This window comes from Alligator mississippiensis, chromosome 4 (assembly GCF_030867095.1).
Source record: "Alligator mississippiensis isolate rAllMis1 chromosome 4, rAllMis1, whole genome shotgun sequence".
Classification (NCBI taxonomy): Eukaryota; Metazoa; Chordata; order Crocodylia; family Alligatoridae; genus Alligator; species Alligator mississippiensis.
Window position 1 is genome coordinate 109920075 of NC_081827.1, and position 25318 is coordinate 109945392.

The 25318-nt window shown below is 45.5% G+C and overlaps 1 protein-coding gene across 3 annotated transcripts in view; it reads right to left on the reverse strand.

Annotated features, from left to right (window-relative positions):
* BRAF (B-Raf proto-oncogene, serine/threonine kinase) overlaps nucleotides 1–25318 on the reverse strand; it is a 161321-nt gene that overhangs the window by 72667 nt on the left and 63336 nt on the right. For all 3 annotated transcript variants that reach the window (XM_019489347.2, XM_019489346.2, XM_014608758.3), the window contains exon 3: nucleotides 18959–19219. In XM_019489347.2, the coding sequence (XP_019344892.1) occupies nucleotides 18959–19219 (261 nt within the window). The remainder of the gene's footprint in view (nucleotides 1–18958; nucleotides 19220–25318) is intronic.

The window sequence follows — 25318 nt, forward strand, 5'->3', positions numbered from 1 at the left end:
CTGGGAAAAGGAGCAAGTCACATGGTCCTTTTATTACAATTAAAGGGCTGGTGCTCTAAATTAGAGAGGGAGGGAGAGAGGGAAGGAAGACAGAAGTGAGAAATCTGAAAAAGGAGTACCCACTGACCCTAGGCAGAAGAGATCAACATCTCTCCTTAGCTTCTACAATTCCTGCATGCCCCAAAGATAAAAAAGGAACTGGGAGGAATGGAGCAGCACTGCTCCTGTTGCCTTCTCCAGACCAGGATCATCCTGGTCTCAGGCAATAAGGAAAGCTAGGGAGAGAAGCATGCTGCAGACTTGGACTGCAGTCTGTACTGCTTCCCCTCCCTGAAGGATTTCTAAAAACTAAATGTCTGTACACAGCCTCACTTACTGATTTCAGCATCCATGCTGATCCCTCACCTGACTTGTTTGCTGAAGAGTTTCTTCATCCTCACCTTTCCACATAACCTATTCAAAGTCTTCACCAAGCACTGCTCTAATCTCTCTGCTGCTGAGCTCCTTCCTCCCAAGAATCTGATCATTTTCAGCACCACCAGTCAAACCATGAGGCCAGAAGGGGCCTCAAGGGTCACCATGTCCAACCTTCTGCACAGATGCAGGAAGGAATGCTCCTAAACCACCTCCAATAGATGCTGATCCAGCTTGTTCTCAAAAACCTCCAATAAAAGGAGATTCACAATATCTCCAGGCAGGTATATCTATTGCCTTACTGCTCTTAAGACAAGGATGCTCTTCTTAAGATTTAATCTAAACTTCCTTCCCTGCAGTTTAAAACTAGTCTCTTGCCATGCCCTCTCTAGCAAGGGAGATCAATTTCTTCATTTTCTTTAAGACAGACTTTCAAATGTTTGAGAACTGTTATGATGTCTCCTATTAATGTCCTATTTTCCAAATTAAACATACATAGTTCCTACAGCCAGTCCTCATGCAACTTATCATTTTAATTGTTTACCTTTCATCTTCTCCATTTTTTCCTACTACCTTCTTTAAAAAATGTAGTGCCCCAAAGTGGACAAAGTACTCTAAGGTTCAATCAATACCAAGCACTATCACGTCCCACCCCTTACATACAATGTTTTACTAATGAAATCCCAAATTGCTTCTTCCTTTTTCACAAGAGCATCATACTGCCAACTCGCACTGAGTTTGTGATTCACTATAACTACCAGATTCTTCTCAGCAATGCTACACTGCCAAACTTATTATCTCCCATTCTGTATTTGCAAATTTGTTTTTTCCTTTTATGTATAGCACCTTATGACTTGTATTTATCTTTGTTGAATTTTATTTTTGTCTATAGCTCACTTCTCAGATTTATCCAAATCCTTTTGGATTTTAATCCTACCCTCCAAAACACTTAAAAAAAAGTCTCTGTTTTGCGTTATGTGCAAATTTGATCACTACACCTCTGCACTCCTCCAAGTCGTCCATAAGAGTGTTAAACAGCACTAAATTCAAATTAGACCCCTCTGGGACCCTCCCTGAAATGCCCTCCCAGTTTGACATCAATTCATTTATAGCTGCTCTCTGCTTGCATCTATTCAACATACGTATGCATCTAATGGTACTTTTGTCTAGCACAAATTTCTCCACTTTCCTTATGTGAAGGTCAACCTGGATTGTGTCAAAAAAAATTAAAAATCAGGATGCATTCACCATATTCTCGTTATCCAAACTGGTTACCCTGTCAAAAAAGAAAAATAAGTTGTTTGTTGGCAGGTAGTGATCATTCACTCACCCTCCAGACATTTATAAACCGACTGCTTTATAATTTATAGCTTCCCAGGTGCTGAAGTCAGGCTGACCAGTCTATAATCCCCTAATCCTACTTCTCCTTGTTTAAAGAAGGGTACTATCATACTTTCCTCCAGTTCTTTAAGACTTAACCTGTCATATCTGTAAACTACAGTTGTGAATACTGCCAGTGGTTCCAAGATTTTTTCAGCTAGTTGCTTCAGCATCCTAAAAGTGAATTCCATCAAACACCACCAACTTAAATTCAGTCCAATTTGTCAAAAATTCCGCAGCATATTCTCATAACCTGGCTGATACCAATCCGATTCCAATATGCAGCCAGGCAGCTTGGAGAGCAGAGTCCGACTGGTAAGTCTGTTATGGGGGACAGAGTGGGTCTGAGGCAGGGGTAAGGGCAGGCCCTACACAGTCAGGGTGGAACAGGGGATGGAGCCATGAGTGGCTTGTCTGGGGGGGCCTCCCACTGCTACACACACCCTGGGAGGAATGGGGGGGTCGTGTGCCTCCAGATCTGCACAGGGTGAGGGAGGGCTGGGGCAGCACCAGGCTCTTCCTGATACGGGGTAGGGAGTGGGGGAAGGCAATGGGCCGGGGCTGCGCTGGGGGCAGACAGCTGTGGTGCTGGGAGGGGGCTGCAGCCACTCCCAAATTTGCCGTAAGCCCCTCCCAGTGCCTCCACCACCTGCCACAGCCTAGCCCCTGCTGGGAAAAGCCCAGTGCCACCCCAGCCCCAACCCGCAACGGGAGCCTGCTCTCACCCCTTGCACAGATCCAGCTGCACACCCCCCTCATGCCCTCCCGGGATGTGCACAGCAGTGGGAGCCACCGCACCCCTCTCCGTACGAGCTGCTCGTGACTGTTCTGTGCCCCACCCTGCCCATGCAGCACCTGCCCCCGCCCCACTCCCTCCCCGTCAAGGCCTCAGTCTGCCCCCCACCACAGACTTACCAGCCGGACCCGACTGCTCTCCATACTGCCAGGCTGCGCTCCCAGCTGCCTGCGTCCTGCATTTCATGCATGCACAGGGCATTTATCGGTGGTATTATTGGCCGCATGAGCCTAAAAAAGCCAATTGCTGAAACAGTCAATTTTCCTTACTGTGGTGCTGATCTGATATGCGACCGATGTATCAGTGCACCTCTAGGCCTTACTTTAAGTCAGCTGAAATCTGTCTTAAAGTTCTTATTTTGCTGTTCTCATGCCTTCCTTTCCTCTCATATCATGATAACTTCCTCCTGAGTTTCCAAGCAATTGCATGTTTGCAAGTTCTGTTTTGCCACATTTTCCTCTCCAGAGAGAGTAACATCTTCCATTAATTACTAGCTCTTATGTTTTAGATATTCTTGTTACGCACCTGAATATCTCACCACCACTTCTCTTCTCGATTTGGTAGTCTACAGTAGGCCTCCAGCCTATCATCAATACTGCTTTTTTCCCTTTATCTTTGTTCAGATACACTCAATTTTTTTTTGTACAAAAATCAGATACAACCAATAACGCTCAACAAAATTTGACACCCTCCTGGATTTGAGAGCAAGCGTACATATTCTTGATACATACAATGCTTGTTCCTTTGTTTCTTCTTTTCTATACTTCCAGAACAAGGAATACACCTCAATGTAGATACATCCACCAGTTCACATACCTGTAGCAGGCTGCATGACTCAGGGGCTGCAGCAAAACTGCAGGCAGTAAGGCAGCAATTTCAGGCCTGTCCTGGAGGCCTGGGCCAGCTGATGTGGATAATTAGCGGGCACAGAGAAAATTAAAAGATCCAAGGGAAGGGAGCTGAGAGAGAACTAGACAGACAGAGGCTCTAAGGCAAGCAGCAGAAGGGTGCCAGAGAACCCTCTTAGGGTCTGGGAGAAGACCACAAGTGAGAAGGCTATCAGGCTGGAGGCTACAAAACTGAGCCAGGGCACTCTCTCAGAGTATGGGAAAAGACCCCCCACCCCCAAGGTTTGAGGTAACTGTTCATTTTCATTATATATATGGCTTCATATATATATTTGCATATATCTGTTATGTCCTATGGGGCAAGTCTGCCCAAGAGGAATAAAGATTGTGTTTAAGAAACCTGACAACCCACTACAACATCATTTTTCTTATACCAATGAAGCCATAATTTTCCTTACAGGCTATGATTTCAGTTCAGCCTACTCACTCTCCAAACTCCTTGCATTTGTATGAAGGCAGAGATAAATTTGAAGACCGATATGTTTCTCCTCTTGCATCTTTTTTAGCATTACTGTTTTTTCCGATTTCTCTCTCCCTCCCCCAAAACACCCTATTGTTCAGCCTTTCCACAGCTTCCAGTTTATCAATATTGATGACTTATCTGCTTTCATCCTTCTCTTCCCCGCCCTAGAAACACTGACCTGAAAAGAACCTCCTGGGGTTACAGTCCAGTTCTCTGCTATCAAAACCAATCATGTCAATTATTTTTATAAGCAATCAGCAATTTTAATCAGCACATTCCTACTGTTTTGTCAAGATCATTAATGAAAGTATTACATGAAATTGGACCTTAGACTGATTTTTTTTTAATTTTAGTAGTAATTCTCTTCTGCTTGATATTCCCCCCTTTCAACACTATCCACAGTCAAACCCTAGTCAGTTCATTATGCACCAAGTTCGTACTCTTCATTAACTAATAATTTCACACGTGACACTCCAACAAATGTTTTACCAAAATCCAGGTGAATTCAATATGCTATATTTCAGTTATCAAAACAAAGCCAATTTTCCACCCAGAAACATCTGCTGTATACCACCTATCATCTAGGTAGGTTGTGCCACAGAGCAATCCCAATTTTCCATTTACCTTCCCTTTCTTCTATTTAATTTGGTTGATACTTTCTGTGCTTCCATCTTTTCCCTCCTTGATTCTTTTACCTCTCCCCTCCATGAAAAGTTAATTTTATCAATCTCCAACCCTAGCTCATTCCTACCATTAGCTCCTCCATTTCTGCTCTTCTGCTGCCAAACAATTTGGCAGAAAGTCCCTGGCCAGGCTCCCTCATACAAATAAATCATATCTAGTTCTGCTCTCTTTCCAAGTGGAATCTTTTCTCCAACTGAATTAAATCCCATACCTACAGTCCAATGCCTTTCTGTCCACTTTTGACTTCTTTAAACCCACCCTTCCTCTAACCCCCATTTTTCCCCACAAAAGATCTCCTCAATTTCTTCCAAAAGTAAAATGACAAATAGAATGCAACTTTCCCCTACTCCTAGAGCAGGGGTAGGCAACATTTTTTGGCCGGAGTGCTGAAAACCCCCACAATACCTACCTTGGAAGGTGCCCAAGTGCCGGCATGCCAGAAAAAAAAAAAATGAGGGCAGGGGGTACATGGCAGGATGCTAAGGCATGCAGCAAGGGCGCAGGCTGGCAGGGGTCTGTGGAGCCAGGCTGGGCTGTACCACCAGGGAGAGGGGGGAGCTGGCCTAGCTCCAGAGCCCCTGCAGGGCTGTACTCCTTGCTGCCCTGCTCTGGGCTGTGCCGGCGCTGGCCCCAAGATACCAGTGTGGGCCCCGTGCACCCACTCACTCCCATTGCCCCCCAGCTCCCTGGTACAGGCAGGGGGCAGAGTGCGGCCTTGATCCCCTGCTCCCTGGCAGGGAACAAGCTGGTGGTAAGCGTGGGAGAAAAGTGGCCCCTTCCCCGCCCCGTGGCTGCCGCTCCCTGCTGCAGCCGCTCGCAGCCCGCACAGGGCTGTCCTGAGCAGGCACAAGCCGCCCCATGTGGGCTATGAGTGGCTACAGTGAGGGGCGCCAGCCACAGGGCAAGGGAAACGATGCTTTTCCCCATGCTCAGCACCAGCTTGTAACCCGCCCCCGCAGCCAGCCTGCGCTCCGCGGCGGCTCTGGGCTTGCCTTTTGGGGCTGCACATGGCAACAGCAGCTGCAGCCCTGCTGCCTGCTGTGCCGGGCAGTGTTTGCCACTGATGCCTCTGGACTGCCCAGCGCGCAAGCTCCAGGCAGGCAGCAGCAGCAAACACTGCCCAGCATTTGGAGGGGGGGGGGGGGGGAGGGGGCTGCAGCTGCTGCTGCCATCATGCGCAGCCCTAAAGGGCGAGCCCGGAGCTGACGCAGGGCCCAGACTGGCTGTGGGGGCGGGTTACAAGCTGGTGCTGAGCATAGGGAAAAGCATCCCCTCCCTTGCCCCGTGGCCGGCACCCTGCACTGCAGCCACTCATAACCCACGTGGGGCTGCCTGTGCCTGCTCAGGACAGCCCCGTGCGGGCTGCGAGCGGCTGCAACAGGGAGCGGCAGCCATGGGGCAGGGAAGGGGCCGCTTTTCCCCCACGCTCACCACCAGCTCGTGCTGAGCGTGGGGAAAAGCGGCCCCTCGCCTACCCCGTGGCCAGCGTCCTGTGCTGCAGCCACTCACAGCCCATGTGGGGCTGCCTGTGCCAGCTCAGGACAGCCCTGCGCGGGCTGTGAGCAGCTGCAGCAGGGAGCGCCAGCCAAGGGGCAGGGGAGGAGCCACTTTTCCCCTGACTCCTTCCCTACCTGGGGTCCTCCCCAGCCCTGCCCACCTTAACTGAGTTTCTGGCGCAGTGCAGCCACATGGTCCCTGCTGGGGCTTCTGGCTGCAAGGGCCAGGGCTGAGCGGGCCGCTGTTGTGGGAGCCTGCCAGGCTTCCCCTGGGTCCTACTGCCCCTGGTTCCTGTCATTTTTTACAGGAACCAAAGACAGATGAATATTAATTTTCTACATCTTTTAGGGGCCCTGTGGGCCGAAGAGAATGGCCTCACAGGCCGGATCCGGTTCGTGGGCCATATTTTCCCCACCCCTGAGCTACCCAGAGCTGGGGCCAGCTGCAGCTGGGAGGGTACAAATAGATGCCACCTCCCCAGCCCCAACGCATGCCAAGGAAAATGGCCTCACTTGCCATGTTCGGCATGGGTGCCAGGGGTTGCCGACCCCTGTCCTAGTATGAAGGAGTAATAAAATATAGCAGAGACCCAGGGATTGCAAGTAACCCGGTACTTGAATTCAGTACCAAGTGAGGTGTGTTTCATGCTTCAGAGATGCAGTTAAAGCTCTTCAGCTGCTAGGCACACAGATGATTTAATACGAGTAAGAGAACAAATATTCTACATTTAGCAACGGAATGATTGAGAGCTCCTAGCTGTCAAGCTAAAAACAGTCAAGAAAGAATTGGTATTCTATTGATTTAGCAGCTGGAGTGTCCCTTATAGTCTATTCCTCTATTACAGATTTCCCTCGGTTTATATGGGTTCTTAGCTGTGTGGGGTGGCTGGGTGGTTGGGCAGGCTCTGGGCCGGGGCCTTGGCCAGCTGCGCTGCAGCCTGGGGGCTGGCTCCCCGTGGAAGCACAGAGGCTCTGGAGGGACCAGGGCATTGTTGGGTCGGACTTTGTCCAGTGGCCCAAAAGCCCGGCTCCATGCGCCCACACATGTGGTTCTGTGCATTTGTCTGCCTGTCTGGTTCTGTGCGTCTGTGTGCACACATGTGTCTGGTTCTGGATGTGTGTCCACGCATTTGTCTGTTCTGGGTGTGTTCTGGTTCTCTGTGTTTGTGCATGTGGTTCTCTGTATGCGTGTCTGGTTCTCTCTCTGCTCCCCCCTCTCTCTCTCTCTCTCTCTCTCCCTCCTCTTTCTCTTGTGTCTTTTTTTCCTCTCTCATTGCAACATGCTCAACAAAAAAGGAATACAACAAAGGCAACATTTATGATTATTAAATATACTAATATGCAGTGCGTCCTGCCATGTACCCCTCCCCCCACTTTATTTTGTTTTTCTGGCATGCCAGCACTCCGGGACCTTCCAAGGTAGACACTGTGGTTTTTTTGGCACTCTGGCCAAAAAACACTGCCTACCCCTGCTACAGAGCTACATCACCCTAACTGACTTTGAATGAAGCACAATTTCAGCTGAAAAGGTTTTACTACAGTTGTAATCTCTGAAGATTCATGCAGATCTAACAGCTGTATCATAACAGCTTGTATCTTTATCAAATTGTATTAAAGATACAATTGTTACATCCATCTATACCAACAAAATTTAAACTTTAGGCCAGGAGCATGCAACATTTTTGGATGGAGTGCCAAAAAACCCACAATGTTTATCTGGTAAGGTGCCGGGGTACCGGCACGCCAGAAAAACAAAAGTGGGACAGAGGGTATATGGCAGGACACGCTGCATATTAATCTAATTAGTAATCATAAATGTTGGGAGGGTTGTTTGTTTTTTTGTTTTTGTTTTTTTACAGTAAATACCAGGTTTTCTAAAAATTCTAAGCCTGTTGACAATATATAAAATGTCATATACTAACTTTGTTGTTGTGCAGTGCTGGAAAGGTGGCTATGGGGGGGCCTAAGGTTACTTTAGGGGCAGCCATAGCACCCCCCAAACACCCACCCCTGTGGGTTCCAGAGCATCAGCCAGGCTTTGTGCAGCTACCGTGCACATCCCTTGGGCAGATGGCAGGGGAGGGGCCCGAGGCAGCACAACCCCAGCCCACTCCTCCACCACCTGTTCTGAGGCATGCATGCAGTCATCTCCAGCGTGCAGCTGGTGCTGGAGCTCCATGCTGGCAGTGACTGCAACACGTGCCTCTGGGTACAAGGCAGGGGAGGGGCAGGGACAGTGCACGCATGCATGCCTCCGAGTGGATGGCAGTGGCGGGGGCCCCAGCACCGGATCCCCAGCACCAGCTCCGTGCTGACACCAACTGCATGTGCGCCTCAGAGTGGATGGTGGGGAGGAGCCTGGGGTTGCGCTGCCTCAGACCTCTCCCCTGCCATCTGCCCAAGGGGTGCACACAGCAGCTGCTGGCTCAAAGCCTGGCTGGGGCATTGGAGTCCAAAGGGGCAGCACTGTGGGGGGTGGCAGGGGAGCCAAAATTTTCCTTAGCCCTCCCCTCCACCTGCCCCATAGCCACCTTTGAAGTACCACCATCACCCACCCGCCCCATGCAGTTGCAAGAATGGAATTTAAGGCAAGAAGGGCCCCAGGGACTCCTGTTGGGAGAAAGTTGGGGAGAAGGGGAGACCTCCAGGCAATTGTCCTGCTCCATGCTGCACCTGCAGCTCCTGGGACTCTGGCCAGCCTGGCCTGCTCCATGCTGGTGGGAACCATGCACAACTGGGCCAGTTCCACGTCTCCATGTGTGGCACCTGGCACTCCACTGGAGCCAGTCGAGCTCCATACTGCCACATGGGGTTCCCAGTACTCCAACTGGGAGCTATGGGGAGCCACGCACCATTGGCTGGGCCAGCTCCGTGCTGCCATGTGGGGCTAGTGACACTCCAGCTGGAAGCTGTGCACCATTGAGCTGGGTCAGCTCCGTGTCTCCACGTGCGGCTCCTAGGACTCACGTGGGAGGCGCAGGGAGCTGGAGGCAATGGGGTAGGGCTGACTAACTTGCTCTTTGCCGCCACATGGGGCTCCTGGGACTTGGGCACAAGCCACAGGGAGGCGCAAGCAATGGAATTGGGCCAGCTCAACCCCACTGTGCTGTCATGTGTGGCTTCCCACCTACTGGAGACTGGGGCCAGGAGCTGCACCCAGCCCTGCTGTGTGCATCTGGCATTAGGACCCAGCCCTGACCCTGGGACTTGCACCGGGTACCGCAGGCTGCGCCGGGCCCCGATATGTACATGGGCAACAGCTGTGCTGTGTCCCTACAGTACCTGCCCCAGGTACTGGCCTATGTGTGCCTGCCTTTTGCAAACCAGTTCTACCCCGATCATGCACTGCCTGTGACTTCCAGGCTGCCAGCTACAGCAGGCACAACCACAGGCCCCACTTGGCTACCTGGCCAAGTTCCCCGAACACCTGGGCAGCTGATACAGCAGGGACATCTACATGAATGGTAAGGGCAGGGGTGCTGAGACATGTCAGGAGCCTCATGCGCTTTGACCCTGGCTGTGCTGGCGGCCCCAAGGCAGGGAAGCAAGAGGCATCTGGGCAGTTACAAAGTTGGGAGGGAAGCAATTCCTTGGGCCCTGGGCAGGCGGCAGAGTGTCTTTTGCAATGAACTTGCATCCCAGCCCTAGTCTCCAGGCCGCGGAGGCAGCAGCAGCCTGGGGCAGAAGGCTCTGTATAGGGCTGCTGGGCAGCAGGGAGTAATGCCAGAGCAGGTTTCCCCGTTTACCCTTGGTCTCTGCCACTCCCAGGGTTGTATTGTTCAAGGTTATGTATGGACTTGAAGGCTGCAGCTGGACAGGGAAGCAAGAACTGATAGGACAGGAAGCTCTGCTTGACTCCCACGCCCAGGGTCCATAGCTAGGGATGCCCCTTTTTTCCAACAGGCACCTGGCTTCCACACCATCTTCAGAGCATAAGACTAGCTCAGACCCCACTTTCCTCCTGCTGAGGTTTCTGTGCAGGGAGTGGAAGCTAACAAGGAAAAAGAACAGGATCTGACCAGAAGGTGTATGTTATTTCTGTTACAGTTAAATCACCGTATTATCACTGCACAGGATAAAAAAAATTGGAAATGAACTCAAAGAAGAGGAAGGTAGACGATGAATGTCAAATATTCAACAAAGAATGGACTTCTAATATTTTTGTTTACCAATGTGGGTGGAAATGCTGTGCACTCAATTTACAAAGAAAATATGACTGTGAATCAGTATTTTGAGACCAGGCATGCATCTGAACATGAGAAACTGTCTGCCAAAGAAAAAAGTGAAGAAAGCTGAGAAGATGGTTGCTGGAATGCAGAAAGAGTAAAGTTTTCTTTCACAAAAATATTGGCAGCACAGGATGGAATTACGAGAACAAATGACATGCTTGTACACAAAATCACCAAGAAGAGCAAGCCATTCTCTGAAGGAGAATTTGTAAAGGAACGTATGGTTGAGTCTGCCACGATTTTGTGCCCAGACGAGAAAAAGAAGTTTGAAAATGTTTGTTTGTCAAGGCAAACTCTTATGAGATGTCAAGGATCTCTCTGAGAACCTGGACAGTTGAAAAATAAAGTAAATTATTTCATATATTTTGCACTGGCACTCAATGAGATCTGTGAAGTCAGACATAGCCCAGTTGTTAATTTTCATTTGAAGTATCAGTGAAAATTTTGAGCTCATAGAAGAACTGGCATCAAGGCAGTCAGTGAAGGGACAACTGAAAAAGGTTTATTGCAGGCAGTAAATCAGTGCATGTCAAAATTGGGAGTGGAAAAAAATTGGTGAGTATGGCCACCAACGGAAGCCCAAATCCAACAGGCAAATACGATGGACTGCTGAAAAGAATTTCAGACCATGTCAAAGAAACAAATCCAGAACAGAAAATTATTTTTCTACATTGTAATATTCATCAAGAGGTCCTCTGTAAAGGTATTCCAAAGCTATGAAAGTGGTCAGCTACATTCAAGCAAGAGAATTAAACCACAGGAAATTTGTAACTCTGCTTGAGCAACCAGAATCTGAGCACAGATATTCTGTATCGTAGCAATGTACGGTGGTTTAGTTTGGGAAGTGTTTTGAAAAGAGTGTGGGAACCAAGAGCCTGAACTGGCTTATTCTTGAACATGAAAGGAAAAGATCTGGATTTCCCACAGCTGAGTGATGCGGATTGACTCTCCGATTTTGCATTCGCTGTTGATATCATGGGCTACACAAACGATCTGAATTCACAACTGCAAGGGAAGGGGCATTTTGCTCATGAATTGCATTCCAGTGTCAAGTAATTTATGATGAAGTTACTTCTTTTCTTCCATCAGACAGGAAACAAGGCTTTCAGCCATTTTTCTACATTGCTGCAGATTACTGTTTGTGATCAAAACCTAAAAAAAATACACATCATTATTACTGGACTTACATGCTGAATTTTCTTGCCAATTCAAGGATTTTCAAATGATAGAAAGAGACCTGTTTTTGGTCTCCTTACCTTTCACATTTGATGTTGACAATGCTCCATATGACCTCCAACTTCAGCTTATTGACCTGCAATGTGATACATTGCTCATGGAGCAATTCAAACTACTGCTGCTTCACATGTTTTATGCCTCTGTCAATCAATAGAAGTTTCCAAAGATCAAGGCTTATGCCCAGAAGATGCTTGTGCTGTTTGGATCAACATACATATGTGAGCAGGCATTTTCTGTAATGAAAGTCCATAAATCAAATTTTACATGAACAATGACTACCTTGCAACAGTGCTCCGCACTGCAACAACAGAGATGATGCCCAACTCTGGTTCTCTGGTTAACGCACATCAGAGGCTTCATTCTTCCTGTTGAGAGAGTTCCTTTGTTTTCTTTCAGTTCATTTTCAATATTGTAATGGGGCCCTATCCTGTTACTAGACAGGTTGGGATGTTGAAAGTTTTCTTGAACTAATAACTTTTTCATTATGTGAGGCCCCAATTCCAAGTACAGAGGCAGAGTGGCGGAGTCCAAAGGGGAAGGAGCTCCCTGAAGAGATTGTGACCGACTCAAAGGAGAACTAAGGAAGAGTGACACAGAGAGATGCCTGAGCTGGAGACACCAGCAGCATCGCACTAAAGAAGCAGATAAGTGCCAAGGCTTTTTGGTTTCATTTTTGGTTGGGACTTGAAGCAAGCTGCCTAGGGCAAAATAAACCCACAGCAGGGTATTTTTTTGCTTTGTTTGATGCCCAGGACAGTGGGCAAGCCACAACCTGGTGAATCAGGCTGTGATGGAGGAGAAGGAGAGATCAGAAAGAGGGAGTGAGAGGACAAAAATCAAGAGAGGGACTCTGAGTCTGGCTGGGAGTAGCTGGCTGAGACTGGGACAAGACCCAAGGGATTGACTTTGAGCTTGACAGAGAGGGACTGACTTGACATTTACAAACCAGCACCATGCTATGCTGTGTTTGAAGCCAGTAGCCCTAAATAGTGGCCTCAAAGCTATTAGGCGCAGCTAGAGCAAGAGTGGACAGGAGTGGAGGGGTCCTCATCCAGTAGACAGGAGTGGAGGGCTGAGTAACTAAGAGCCCATTCCCCTGATGAGACGGTCCCTAGTCAGCTTTTCTATCCAGCCGTGACAGGTGAGACTACTGGCAGAGACAAGTCAGAGGAAGAACGGGGTGACCAACTGGAAGAGGTTTGAGAGGTTTAGTATACTGCACCTATACTTTGGGTGGTGTACAATGTACAAGAATAAGACTTTATTATGCAGTTGCCTCTAAAGCACTACTCAAAAAAAAAAAACCAAAACAAAAAAAACAAACAAAAAAATTAGGAAAAAATGGTTTTTGAATAAAATGAAAATCTTTTATAGCAGATGTTTGATTTTCAGGATTAAAAAAAAAATGTAACTACACTATCAAAATGATTTTTTTGGAAAGATTTTATGAGTGCAGTCCTTGACTCGACTGGTTTGGTGCCGTTCTCGGGGGGGGGGGGGTCCGATGTGCCCAAAACCCCCACCCATTGGTTGAGGGTGATGAGGCAGGTTGTTAGAGGGGTTACAACCCCTCACTACTCGATAGGTTGTGCCTGTGCCTTGTGCTAAGAGGGAAGAACTTTTGGGGCCCCAGGGCATGCACCATGACAGCAGGCCCTGTGGAGGGGCAGTGTCTCCCAGTCAAGGGGTGGACCTTCTGATGTAAGAGAACATGTGATGAGGAAGGGGATTCTGGGAGCAACATGGCACAAGCAGGGCAAGGTTTAGTGTCAGATGGGTGGCCCTTATGTCATGGACCATGTGACAGGGCAGGACTTCCAGTTCCAAGACTATAACTCCCCCTCCCAAAACTAGTTCATTGGGGAAAAGGGAGAGATTTATGGTGTGAAAGGTCAGGGGGATTAAGGCATGGGACTTCCAGTCACAAAATGGCAGCCAGCAAATGGGGCACCTGTCAAGCGGCAAGGCTTAGCAGTTTGACAAAGGGCATACCCTTACAGCCCTCGGCAGGTCATTAAGACTCATTACACTGCCCTCCAGCTGAAACAACTGCCCCTCCTTGCCTAGCTCCATCTTCTTCTAAACCAACCTTCAGATAGAAAGCTGCAAATGCCTTCTCCCCAAATTATGTAAATATATTATTTCTAGCCTTGGCAAGCTGCAAAACAGGCCCATAAAACTGTCACTAGTTCACACCTAAGTAAGTGAAAAATTAAATTCCTGCTTTGACCCAATTCAGTTTTGAAGGGACAAAAGAATATTTTTGGCTTTTTTTTTTTTTTTTTTAATTAAAAGAAGTGACAGCTGTTGAAAATTACTGAGAGATCTGGCATTTAAGATTCTGTAGATATATTAACTGGTTAATAGCACAATTGTAAAATGCATGTGGTTTATCCCAGGGATACAATAATAAAGGGACTTCTACTATAAATTAATAAAAAAAAAAGGAAGGAGACCTGTTTTACTCTTGGTTTTGTCTACTCATAAGTAAGGTAACAAAAATGTGTGCATAAGTATTCAAATTATAAAGTAGAACAGGAAGAAATGGCTAAATTAGAGTTCGGGACAGCAAAATATATAATTTTTTCTGTCTAAATTGTTCATTATGGACTTATATGTGTGATAGTGATTAAAAAGTTGTCTTTAGCTATGTGGTAATATAAAATGGACTTCTGATGCCCATCCAATTTCCAAAGCAATGCATACAACATAAAAGCCATTTTCTCAGTAGATCTATCAGAAAATCCTGTTGCAAGATTCAGTAAAAGCACAAAGGACCAAATGAACATGAAGGCAGAACTCCCTTTGAGCCTAGCAGCTGAAGCTTGTACTGTAATAGTCTTTGCTATACACTCTGTAGATAAAAAGGGCTGCAGAGCAGTCAATCTAGGTACCATCATGAACAGTAACTTTAACAGGATTGAGGGCAAAAAAATGACTTAATGTTTCTCTTTTACTGGACGGATGCAGGGGTGTGGGGAGTGACTGTCAACCAATGGTCAGCATCAAATTGATAAGAGAGCACTTAGAGCAGGTGATTGTCTTCAAATTGGCAAAACTGGATAGATTACACCCGAGAGTGCTGATGGAACTGGCTGGAGTCATTGCAGGACTGTTGGCGAAGGTGTTGAAGACTCGTGGTGTTTGAGAGAGGCCCCAGAAGACTGGAAAAGGGCCAATGTGGTGCTAATCTTTAAGAAGGGGAGGAGGCAGGATCCAGGAAACTATAGGCTGGTCAGTTTAACTTTGATACCAGGTAAAATTTTGGAAAAAATTATCAAAAAGTCTATTTGTGAGAGACTGGCAGAAGGCATAATGCTGAAGGATAGCCAACATGGTTTTGTTGTGGGCAGGTTGTGTCGGACTAATCTAGTCTCCTTTTATGATCAAGTAATGAACCACTTAGATGTGGGAGACACAGGTGATGTCATATGCTTGGATTTTAAAAAGGCCTTCGATATGGTCTCCCATGCTCTTACAAAAATATACTAAGGAATTGTGAGCTGGCAGAGTCCACGAGCAGGTGGGCTGGGAACTGACTAAAGGGTTGAACCCAGAGAGCGTTAGTGGATGGGTCTATATAGTCTTGGTAGGAGGTGGCCAGTGGTGTCCCACAGGGTTCAGTTTGTGGTCCTGTGCTGTTCAACATCTTTATCAAAGGTTTAGATGAGGATGTGGAAAGCACACTGGCCAAGTTTGTGGATGATACCAAGTTATGGGGAAAAAATGGTCACGCTAAGGGACAGGATGCAGATCCAAGCAGACCTGGACAAGCTGGAAAGGCGGGCAGAGCAGAACTGGATGTAGTTCAATAAGGATAAATGCAGAATGCTTCATCTGGGGAGAGGCAGCAGTAATATAGGTTAGGAAGAGATGTCCTGGCCAGCACAGAGGCTTAAAAGGGATCTTGGGTTATGGCTGATCACAGGATGAACATGAGCCACCAGTGCAACGCTATAGTCAACAGAGCTAATAGCATACTGGGATGCATTAGCTGATGCATCACGAGCAGGGCTAAGGAAGTGATACTTCCTCTCTACTCAGTGTTGGTAAGACCCCAGAGCTGGAGTACAACCTCCAGTTCTGGGCGCCACACTTCAAAAAGACAGGGAGAATCTTAAAAGGGTCCAGAGAAAGGCCACAAGAATGATTGAGGGCCTGGAGGACAAACCTTATGAGGGAAGATTTAGGAATCTGGGACTGTTCAGCCTGGGGAAGAGAAGACTGAGGGGGGACTTGGTGGCTGTCCATAAGTATGTAAAAAGTGAATACCAGCAGCCGGGGAAAAAAAACAACAACAACAACTGCTCACTAGGGTGCCGCAGGGGAGGACAAGGAGCAATGGCCATAAACTGCTAGAGGATGGTTTCAGGTTGGATGTAAGGAAGAACTTCTTTACAGGAAGAACTTCTTTACAGGAAGGGTGACCAGAATCTGGAATAGACTTCCAAAGGAGGTGGTGCAGTCCCCAACCTTGGTAGTCTTCAAGAGGAGACTGGACAACACCTTGCTAGGATCATTTTATCTCAGCAGTATTCCTACCCAGAAAAGGGAGATTGTACTCAATGATCTTTCAAGGTCCCTTCCAGGCCTTAATTTTTACAATTTCTTTGATTTCTATGTTGCCCCAATTTCCCATCAAGTCAAAAATATACCCATGCAGGAAGGAGGGCAATTCTTTGGTATCACAAATAGCATCTATTAAGATTCTGCATGGTGCCATTTCAAAGTTCTGTCAATCTCAAACACATTTCTAGAGCAGGGGTGGGTAACAGAGCCCAGTAAGCCAGAGGGTCTTGGCTATGCATGTGCCTGCATCAGGGCTGAGTAGCAAGGAGCCAAGCCACCCATCACGTTTCTCCTTCCCTAAGGCTTCCAGCCAGAGGGGAGCTGAACCGGTCCTAGGGGTTAGATGTTACGCCCATACTGCTTCTCCCCATTCCCCCTTTCCTGCTCCCTATCTGCAGTATGAGCACAGTTTCCAGCCATACAGTTGATGTACTAGAGCCAAGCTACAGGGGGGTTGTGTGGGGAAGACTAAGAGAAACAGGACCTTCATGGAAGTAGCTTCCAGATCCCTAGCTCCAGCAGAGCTACCCTCTGGCTGAGAGCTGTAGTCACACCACAGCCACAGAGTGGGGTGTTGGGAGAATCAGTGGCAGCGTAGGTGCAGCTTCCAGCTGCATTGTTCCAGGGGAGCCACACGGAAAGCACCCTGCACCACTGATGTGCTGCCAAAGCCATCTGGCTCACCGTGAACCAGAGACAGGTTGTTCTGGCTCACAGCTTGAAAATTGCTGCAGACCCCTGTTCTAGTGGATCTTCAAACTTTTTAACCCCGTAGCTCACATCTTAGATGTATTGTTTCATGGGCCACTATTCAACCCATTTATCCTTGTGTCAAATTCAGCAATTGCTATTGTGTAATGCTGTAATAGGAAAAGTATTAACTTAAAAATATCTTTTTAGTTGTCTTACTAATTAAATTTTTGTAGTTTTCTAAAAAATAAAGGAAGCCATCAAATTAAAAATAAGAAGTTCAACCTACTCAAGTCCTCTGTTAAATTTTATGGCCTTAATCATATTATTCTTTTTTTAAGCGTTTGTTCTCACCTGTTGCTGTACAAAAATCCCACAAAAAGTAAAGAAGCACACTGTCAAGAACAGAACAATTCAGAAAAAAATGCTGGCTTTAGCTTGATCAACCTTAACTTGGATGGTACTTTTAATCCATTTAATTAAAAAAAAACGTAAATGTAAGTGTGTAAATTTGACAATTAGCTTTTAGTTGACTTTGTACATTATTCTTCACCTCCCCTCTTATTTGTTTCTTTATACTTCAAGTATATGCTACCCAATATCTACCCCGACTTGCCCCCTGGAACTGTTACCAGGTATTTGTTTCTGCTCCCCTGTACACTTTACCACCACCAACTTCAGTTCTATTAGCATCTTCTAGCAGTTATAGCTAAGGATAGCTGGTTGCTGACTTCACTGTGCCTATGAAACAATGGCCTCAGTGTAGACAACTAAAGCGATTCATTGTCTTGTTTCTCTCCTGCTTCACAGGTGCCAAGGCTCTTCTAAACAATGAAGAACCTGGAATGCCTTGAAGAAGTGACTGAAAACAAGGAGTAAAGAGCATTATGACTCCTTGCAGTTCACATATCACAGCTTGGAAGCCAATGTTTTACTGTGCAACACATTACATAAAAACGTGACATTGCTACATGGTTATTTTACATATCAGAGATAACAGTAAAACAATACTACTTGATATTAAATTTGATTTATTTGATTTCTGGCAACTCTCTCTAAGCATCTATTTTTATTTTTGTACCATTCTAAGAAATTAGTTTATCCCATGGGTGGGCAAAATATAGCCCACAGGCTCCATCCAGCCCACCAAAGGATTCTATCCAGCCAGCAGCAGGTTTCTTGGCCATGCCCCCCAGGCACAGGGGCAGCCTGGGCCATGGCTTGTGAGACTGGTCCTACCACCCCCAATTGTGCAGCAGGGCAGGGGCAGTACAGCAGCCAGATGCAGCTTCCCAGCAGCCTCCATGGTGGTGTCTCACTTTCCCCAGCTGCTGCTGCCAGTCTGCCCCATCCCACACCCACTGCTGGGGGTGCCAAATGGAGAGAGCAGGCAGGGTCTCCAGGGAGACTGGCCTAGGACCCCCATGGGCAGACCACAATCAACCAGGCAGATGGGACGGGGCCATGGGAGAGCAGCAGCATCTGGGAGTGGGAAAGATACGTGGGGTCAGGATCCCAGAGTGATGACAATGAAGAGCTGAGGGCCAGGGGCAGAGCCATGATCCACTACCCACATGTCCCTGTGACAGGCACCAGTTCCGTGGGCATGGGCGAGCAGGGAGTGAATGGTGCCTCTGCTCTGGGCCCGAGCCCTGCGATCCCAGCCCCAGACACCCATCCCACTTTCAGACACTGCTCCTCACACACCTGTGACTTCATCCTATCAGCCCAGCCAAATGCACCCTGTCAGTCTCCATGCAAATCCTGTCCACCCACTCTATCCAGCACCCCTGAACAGTATCGATTACCCTCTCCCCACTTCTACCCTAACCCACAACAGCTCACTGAAAGTCCTTGGGTGGCCTTCCAGCCCAAATAGCTGCGGTTTATCCTACTGCATTACAAAATACAATCCCTGCAATGTTAAATCTGCACAAAGCAACACTTGTAACAAAATTAAAATAATTGACACTTTCACATAGTATAAGAATAGTGCTACAGATGCAGGTCTTTGGCTCTTAAATATGATGAAAACTTTACAAGAAGTTCATAAAAATATTAAGTTTATAAGAACATGTAGAGATCTTACTTACCACAGTCCTCTGTTTGTTGGGTAGGAACACTCTAACGATAGGTTTCTGGGGAGACTTAGGGTTATTCCTTGACATATCTGTGGGGTTCTGATAAACTGAAAGGGATGAAGGTGCTACAGAGAGACTAGAGGAGGAAGAAGTAACTGTGTCTGTTGAAGCAGAGCTGGAGACAGAGAAATCAGTTCCATTCCCCATAGATTCCAACAACTGCTGTTCTCTCTGCTGTAGAGCATCTAGTTTGCTGGTGTATTCTTCATAGGCCTGCAAAAGGGACAATATTTTAGTCAGCTAGTAGCTTCAAGCAAAAAGTTGCATTCAGAGTAAAACTATAGCCATAACATCTCAGGTTATATCCACAGGAGATTCAAGTTTAGCAGAATTGGGCTTGATCAGATTTTTCAAGAGGCAGCAGACAGGTAACACAGGAAGCAGCTTTCAATTCATTAGGCTAAGCTTCTTTTTTATGGAATAGAAGAAAAACCATAAGACTGTCAATTCCAAAGCAACCATGCTCCAGTAAAGTCTCAGTTACTGCTGTCCTTTAAAAAAGTTATTTTAAGAGCATAGACAGGTGTTCATTTGTAGTTAGGGGTGCACCAATAAAGATGGTCTTGGCCGATACCAATAGCTGATTATTCATCAAGCACACTGGCAGATACCAATCTGATAACCAATATACAGGAATGCAGCTGGGCAGGATGGAGAGCAGCTCCCTGTAGGTAAGTCTGTGTAAGGGAAGAGGTGTGGGGGAAGGAAGGAACATGGGTGGGGGGTACAGATTGAGGCCCTCATGGTGAGGGAGGATGTGGGGCTGGAATGGGGAGCAGGACAGAGCCATGTGCAGCCTGTCCAGGGGATCAACATCATGGAGCTTAAAAAAGTGGCAGTGGGGTTAAAATAAAGCTCATCAAATGAGTTTTAGTTCAAGGAACCCTACCACCATTTTTAAGTGTGTGGATGCTTCTAACTGGAGCCAAGCAAGGCAAGGGCAAGATGTGGGCTGCCTCCTGGAGACTTGGGGCTCTCCACCCTGCTGCCTCTGCCCTGGGGCCCTGGCCAAAAGGTACATTACATTTATTGATTTGTTAATCGGCTAAGCTGGCCAAAAAAAAGCAAACAGCTGATAATGTTAATTTTCTTTTTAATCGGTGCCCATCCAATATGGCACTAATATATATCAGTGCACTTCTATTTGTAGTGCTATGAAGTGCCTTGCCCCTCTGCAGCAGTACAAGGAAAGGTAGATGTTCCTGCCTTCTGGCTGGAGAACTACAAAAACTGCCTCAAAGACATGCTCTCCAGCCAGGGGAAACAGGGGACTATTCTTCTGCTCCCCCTTCACTGACAGCTAGCCCTCTCCAGCTATCAATGATCAACAGCTCTTCCCAGGATTCCTGCAGTGGCAATTCTTCCCACCATCACCATAGGAACAGGGTTGCTCTCGCAGGAGTAAAGCCAGTAGGAACAGGAGCAGCTACCACCGCTGGTACCAGTGTACCAGCTATTGCTAGTGCTCTTGTAGTGGTGGCAGCAGCTGGTGCCCTGCCCCCCCCGCAAACACTGGCAACAGCTAATGCTTTCGCAACAGCAGCAATGGAAACAGGTCCCTGCTGCCAGCAGTGTTATAGGGTGCAGACAGAAGTGCAGCTCCCAGCTGTAACTCAGAACGGTTTCTGCAAAGTGTTCTGAATTACAAGGTTACCCAAGACCAAACAGAAGTTTACTGTTGGTTCCAGAGGAGGGCAATCTACTTGTGGACTCAGAGCCTGCAGCCAGGTTTCCATAGCAATGGCCAGGGCTCTGCCAGTGCTCACTGTTTTCAGAAGGGGGGGGGGGGGAAGGCAGTGGAGGGACCTTGTTTTGGGGGCTACCCAGCTGGGGCTGAGAGGTGGTGGTGGGGAGGGGCTCTAATACACACACACCCCTTCCAAGGGTGCTAAAAAAAAACCCCCAAACTGAACTCCCTCTGCTCCTTTCCCCCCTCCCATTCTGAAAACAGCAGCAGGCTGGGAGCTCCACAGACAAGTTACATAAGACATTACATTCTGAAACATCTTTATCTAGTACCTTGTGCAATAAGGGTTCAGATCTTCAACAGAGTGGCATTTTGGAAGCTGTCTGCAGCCATGCATTTGTCACAGCTATAAGTGGCCAAATCAGTCGAAAACTGTCACTTCTGTCTGCACCTACAGTGGCACTGGCTCTTGCTAGTAATCCTGCTGCTGAAAGGCTCCCTGATTGCTCGCTGCAGTTGGCTGTCTTGGAGTCATCCGACTTGGAGAGGGGAAGGGAGAAAGGAGGACTGTGGCATTTTGGGGTCCAAACGACCCCCTGTAGCACTACAAACTGTCCTACTGCAAAGAACTTCCTCTTTGAAAGAGAACATTTTTGTGACACTACAGAGAGTATGCACATCTGCATACTAGCAGCTTGTGAAACTACAAATGTTATGTCTGCCCACAGCATAAGTGACCTTTAACAAAACTTGTCAGTTATTTCACTGAACCAACATACTACTGCCTACTAGTCATCTGGTACTAGAACTAAATGTGTTCAGAATAATAGGAAAAAGGAAAACATAGAAGCTCTAATCTCTTAGAAGGTAAACAATTTCAAAAGTTTTCTGTAACTACAAATAAAAATGGTAAAGCCTAGTTCCCCAAGGCAAATTTTACACTACTCAGTTTAAGTATGGTTGTCTGAGCGAGTCTAGCAGTATTTCTTAAAAATAGTTTTTTTTCCACTATGTCATGTCATTTCATTTCAGGGGCACAAAAAACAACATTTCTTCAGCTACTATTTTAACTACATTTTTAAAAGTCATTTGTTTCTAGCTATACTCTGTTTACTCTGCCTCATTGACATTGATCATCATTATCAAAGATTCAAGCAAAAAAAACCTAAACACAACCTCCACCAAACCCCCCCCCAACCAAAGTAGTAAAATACTATTTTAGTCCAATTGCACACTCAAGATGAAACACTTTCCAACAGGACCAATAAAATGCTAAAAAATAGTTTGACTACTTTTAAAAACAAAGACAGTTTCTGGTTATCACATAACGTACAAACTTTGAATCTAGTGCTTTTTCAAGTAAGTCTATTCAAATGTTGAGTCCAAATTTGACAGCACCCTTACTTAAAAAAAAATAATAAAAGAATTCAGGCCCATTTGTAAAAGTATGTTTTGACAGAATAGTCCAATAATGGAAACATTAAACATTACGCACAATGCTTGAATTTTCCAGTTCGATAAAGCCAAGAAACTGCTAGAATACAAATATGATCCTGCAACCAATAGGTATGTTGAAAACATTAGTTTCCATCAATAACCTGCCTTTGTTTGCAAAGAGAATACTGAATGCTTCAGTCACCAGAAGCATTGTTAACATTAACAATAGCATTAACCATTCAAGTTAGTTTATAAAAACACTCATAACTCAGGTTTTGGGGTTTAAAAAACAAACAAACAACAACGACAACTATTGTTATATCACCCAAGGGTGCCCTAGACATTTTTGGACACAAGTCTCTGCCCAAGGGCTTGCCATCTAAATAAAAAATAGAAGACAAGTTTTCTTCTTCATCTCTTCAGCAAGAGAAAGTTGACATCTGCTTCCAATGTTTGCCCAGTGCATGACATCCTCTTCAACATTTCCACCTTAAAACCATTTGCCATCCTCCTGGTTTTCATATGTCGAGTTTCCTACGTATAAACCTGCCCCAGCTAAGCTTAGTAAGTATCAAACAGTTTAACCCATCTTTTTAATTAGAAATGTATTATCTGAATTAACAAAGTATTCTCATGATTTTGGATTCCATGGACGACACGTGAAGAAAGCATTAACTCCCATTAGAAAGGGATATTCTGTATTAACACTTCTGTGAGTGTCACAAACATTGCATTTTGTCATCTTTCTGCTTCTCCATCAGAGGTATTTGCAAGTTCAGCTAACCACTCTGCCTTTGTTGAGTAAACTGTGATCTTCCTCTTCCTTGTGACTATCAAATATTTTAAAAAACCCAGAGAAGCGGGGAGATAAAAAAGTAGAAACTGAAAAAGAAATTCTGTTCATATACTGAAGATGAGCCTAGGGAGTAAAGGATGAACCCCAAATTCTACATCACTTGTTCTAATATGTGGCAATGCCACCCAAACAGTTACCCAGCGGCAAGTAAAGGCAAAATTTAGCTCTTTGTTAAAAGGTCAATTTTCAGTACAAAGTTTCTCATCCACTTGCAAGCAAAATGTAATTTTCCAGCATACAATTCCAGTCAAAGCTACATATGCACAGAATTATCTTAAGCTAAACAAATGTTAAGAAATCACAAGCTAGAGTTTTGGCAATACTTTTCTGCATTCTTACTTCCTCTTCTTATAACTTAAATATTTTGCAATACATGCAATATTACATTGCTGCAAGAGATCCGTGGGTTTAACTTAGTTCCTGGACAACATTACACACACTTTTCAAAATACTCAATCCTACAATGTTTACTCTACTTTGGCAGCTTAATTTATCACTACCGCAAGCCTAAGTCAGTCAAAGTCAAGTGACTTATCTAAAAAATATGAGCAACAGACAGAAAGCCGGAGACCGTTACTGGTTTTGGGACCCATCCCACTGAAGTGCATTAACTTTAATGGAAGTTGGAGCTGGGTCTTAGACTTTGAACAGTTAGTCAACAGAGTAATGGAAGAATCAGCACAAAATTCCATAGGATTTAAAAATCGACAACTAGACTTTAAAAAGTTTTTTTTCATGTTAAAATCCTGTTATAAAAACAGGGGGTAGTAACAGCAGCAGAGACAGAACATTTTCAATGAATTTTTATTCTGTCAAAGCTTAAAACATTTTGGGGAAGATGTTCAGGTTGACTGGAAAAAACAATAAAACCACATTCTAGTTTGGATTGATGGACAGCCAACCACCCCTTCATTACAATATCAGGTATAAGAAGACTATTGCTTTTCTGAAAATCACAATCTGCTAACTGCAGCTCTTCTTGTCTCAAGTAGAAAAAAAGTTACAGTGGTGAAGCTCACTAAGAGATAGCTACCAATGGGTTTTTGACAAGGACAATTCTCCAATTTAGACAACACTGCAATAATTCAAATTCATGCGTCTCATTCTTCTGTTCTTGCTTGTTAATTTAGTTACTGAAAAAGATAATGTGTTAAATAAAGTATTAGCCTTTAATCCACAGTACTGCAAGGAAAACCAAGTTACCTGAATATGCCATCAGCGTAATGCAGACAATTAAAGATTGCAATGAGGCTTATAAAAGTGTTAAGAAAAATCTACAGGGAAATCTATGCATTTCCAGTGAAAATGAACAGTGCTCTACTACAAGACACTTTGAGATCTGTTTTAAGCTCCATATACCACCAGGAAAATTTAGAAAAATAAAATATGCAGAACTGAAACCAGATAGCCTTTGGAGATTAACACTACAGTTGTTAACGAGTTTCTTTGTTTAAACACGAACCAGAGTCAGCGAAGCATGTTCAGATCTTCCCCATTTCACAAAGAACCTGGTATGTCTGCTCTGAATCAGCTGGGGTTTTCAGGAAAACTTTATTATACCAAGCCAACCTACAGGGAATTGCAGCCATTTAATCCTGCTGCAACAGAAGTGCGGATAACCATTTCACAGTGCCACAGAAAACAATGCAAGCTGTCTAGTCTTTAAACAGGGAAAACTAGTTATAGAACTTACAAATTACTCAAAAGAAGGAACCTGAAAAAAATCTCACATCCAAGAATAAAAACTCCATCCTCAGGAGAGGGTTCAAGCAGGTGCCCTTCTAACAGCAAAACATTTAACAAGACATGACATCACTGGTGTGTATATAAATAGTCATTACTAGATAAAGTCATGCCTTAACCATGAATGGTCTAAACTGCTACTAGTGAAAGAGAAGTAATATCTCCCTACACTTCGGAAATACTGCAGGTAAATAAGTGCTGGTAAAGAGCTTTGAGATTCTTGGATTATGAAGTGTTCTTTAAAAAGAAACTATGTAAATTTTTATCAAATACTCTACCATACTTTTACAGTACATCCACATGTACAGCATAAGTAAGCTGACAGAATTCAATTTTTTTTAAAGTATATATAGTTTTGATGACTAAAATCAATCTTTATTTTAAGCTATTTATTTCAATGTTTATTGATTTAAATGTTCTGGATTGCACGAAATTAGGAGTGTGGGAAGCATAATTTTACAATTTATGACAGAAAACTGGTAAAAGCTTTATAAAAAAAAACCACATTAAAATGTATAAATGTCCATAGATCAATAAAAGCATCCATGCTTTAAATCTTTTGGTTCATTCATCAGGAAAAAGCCAGGTA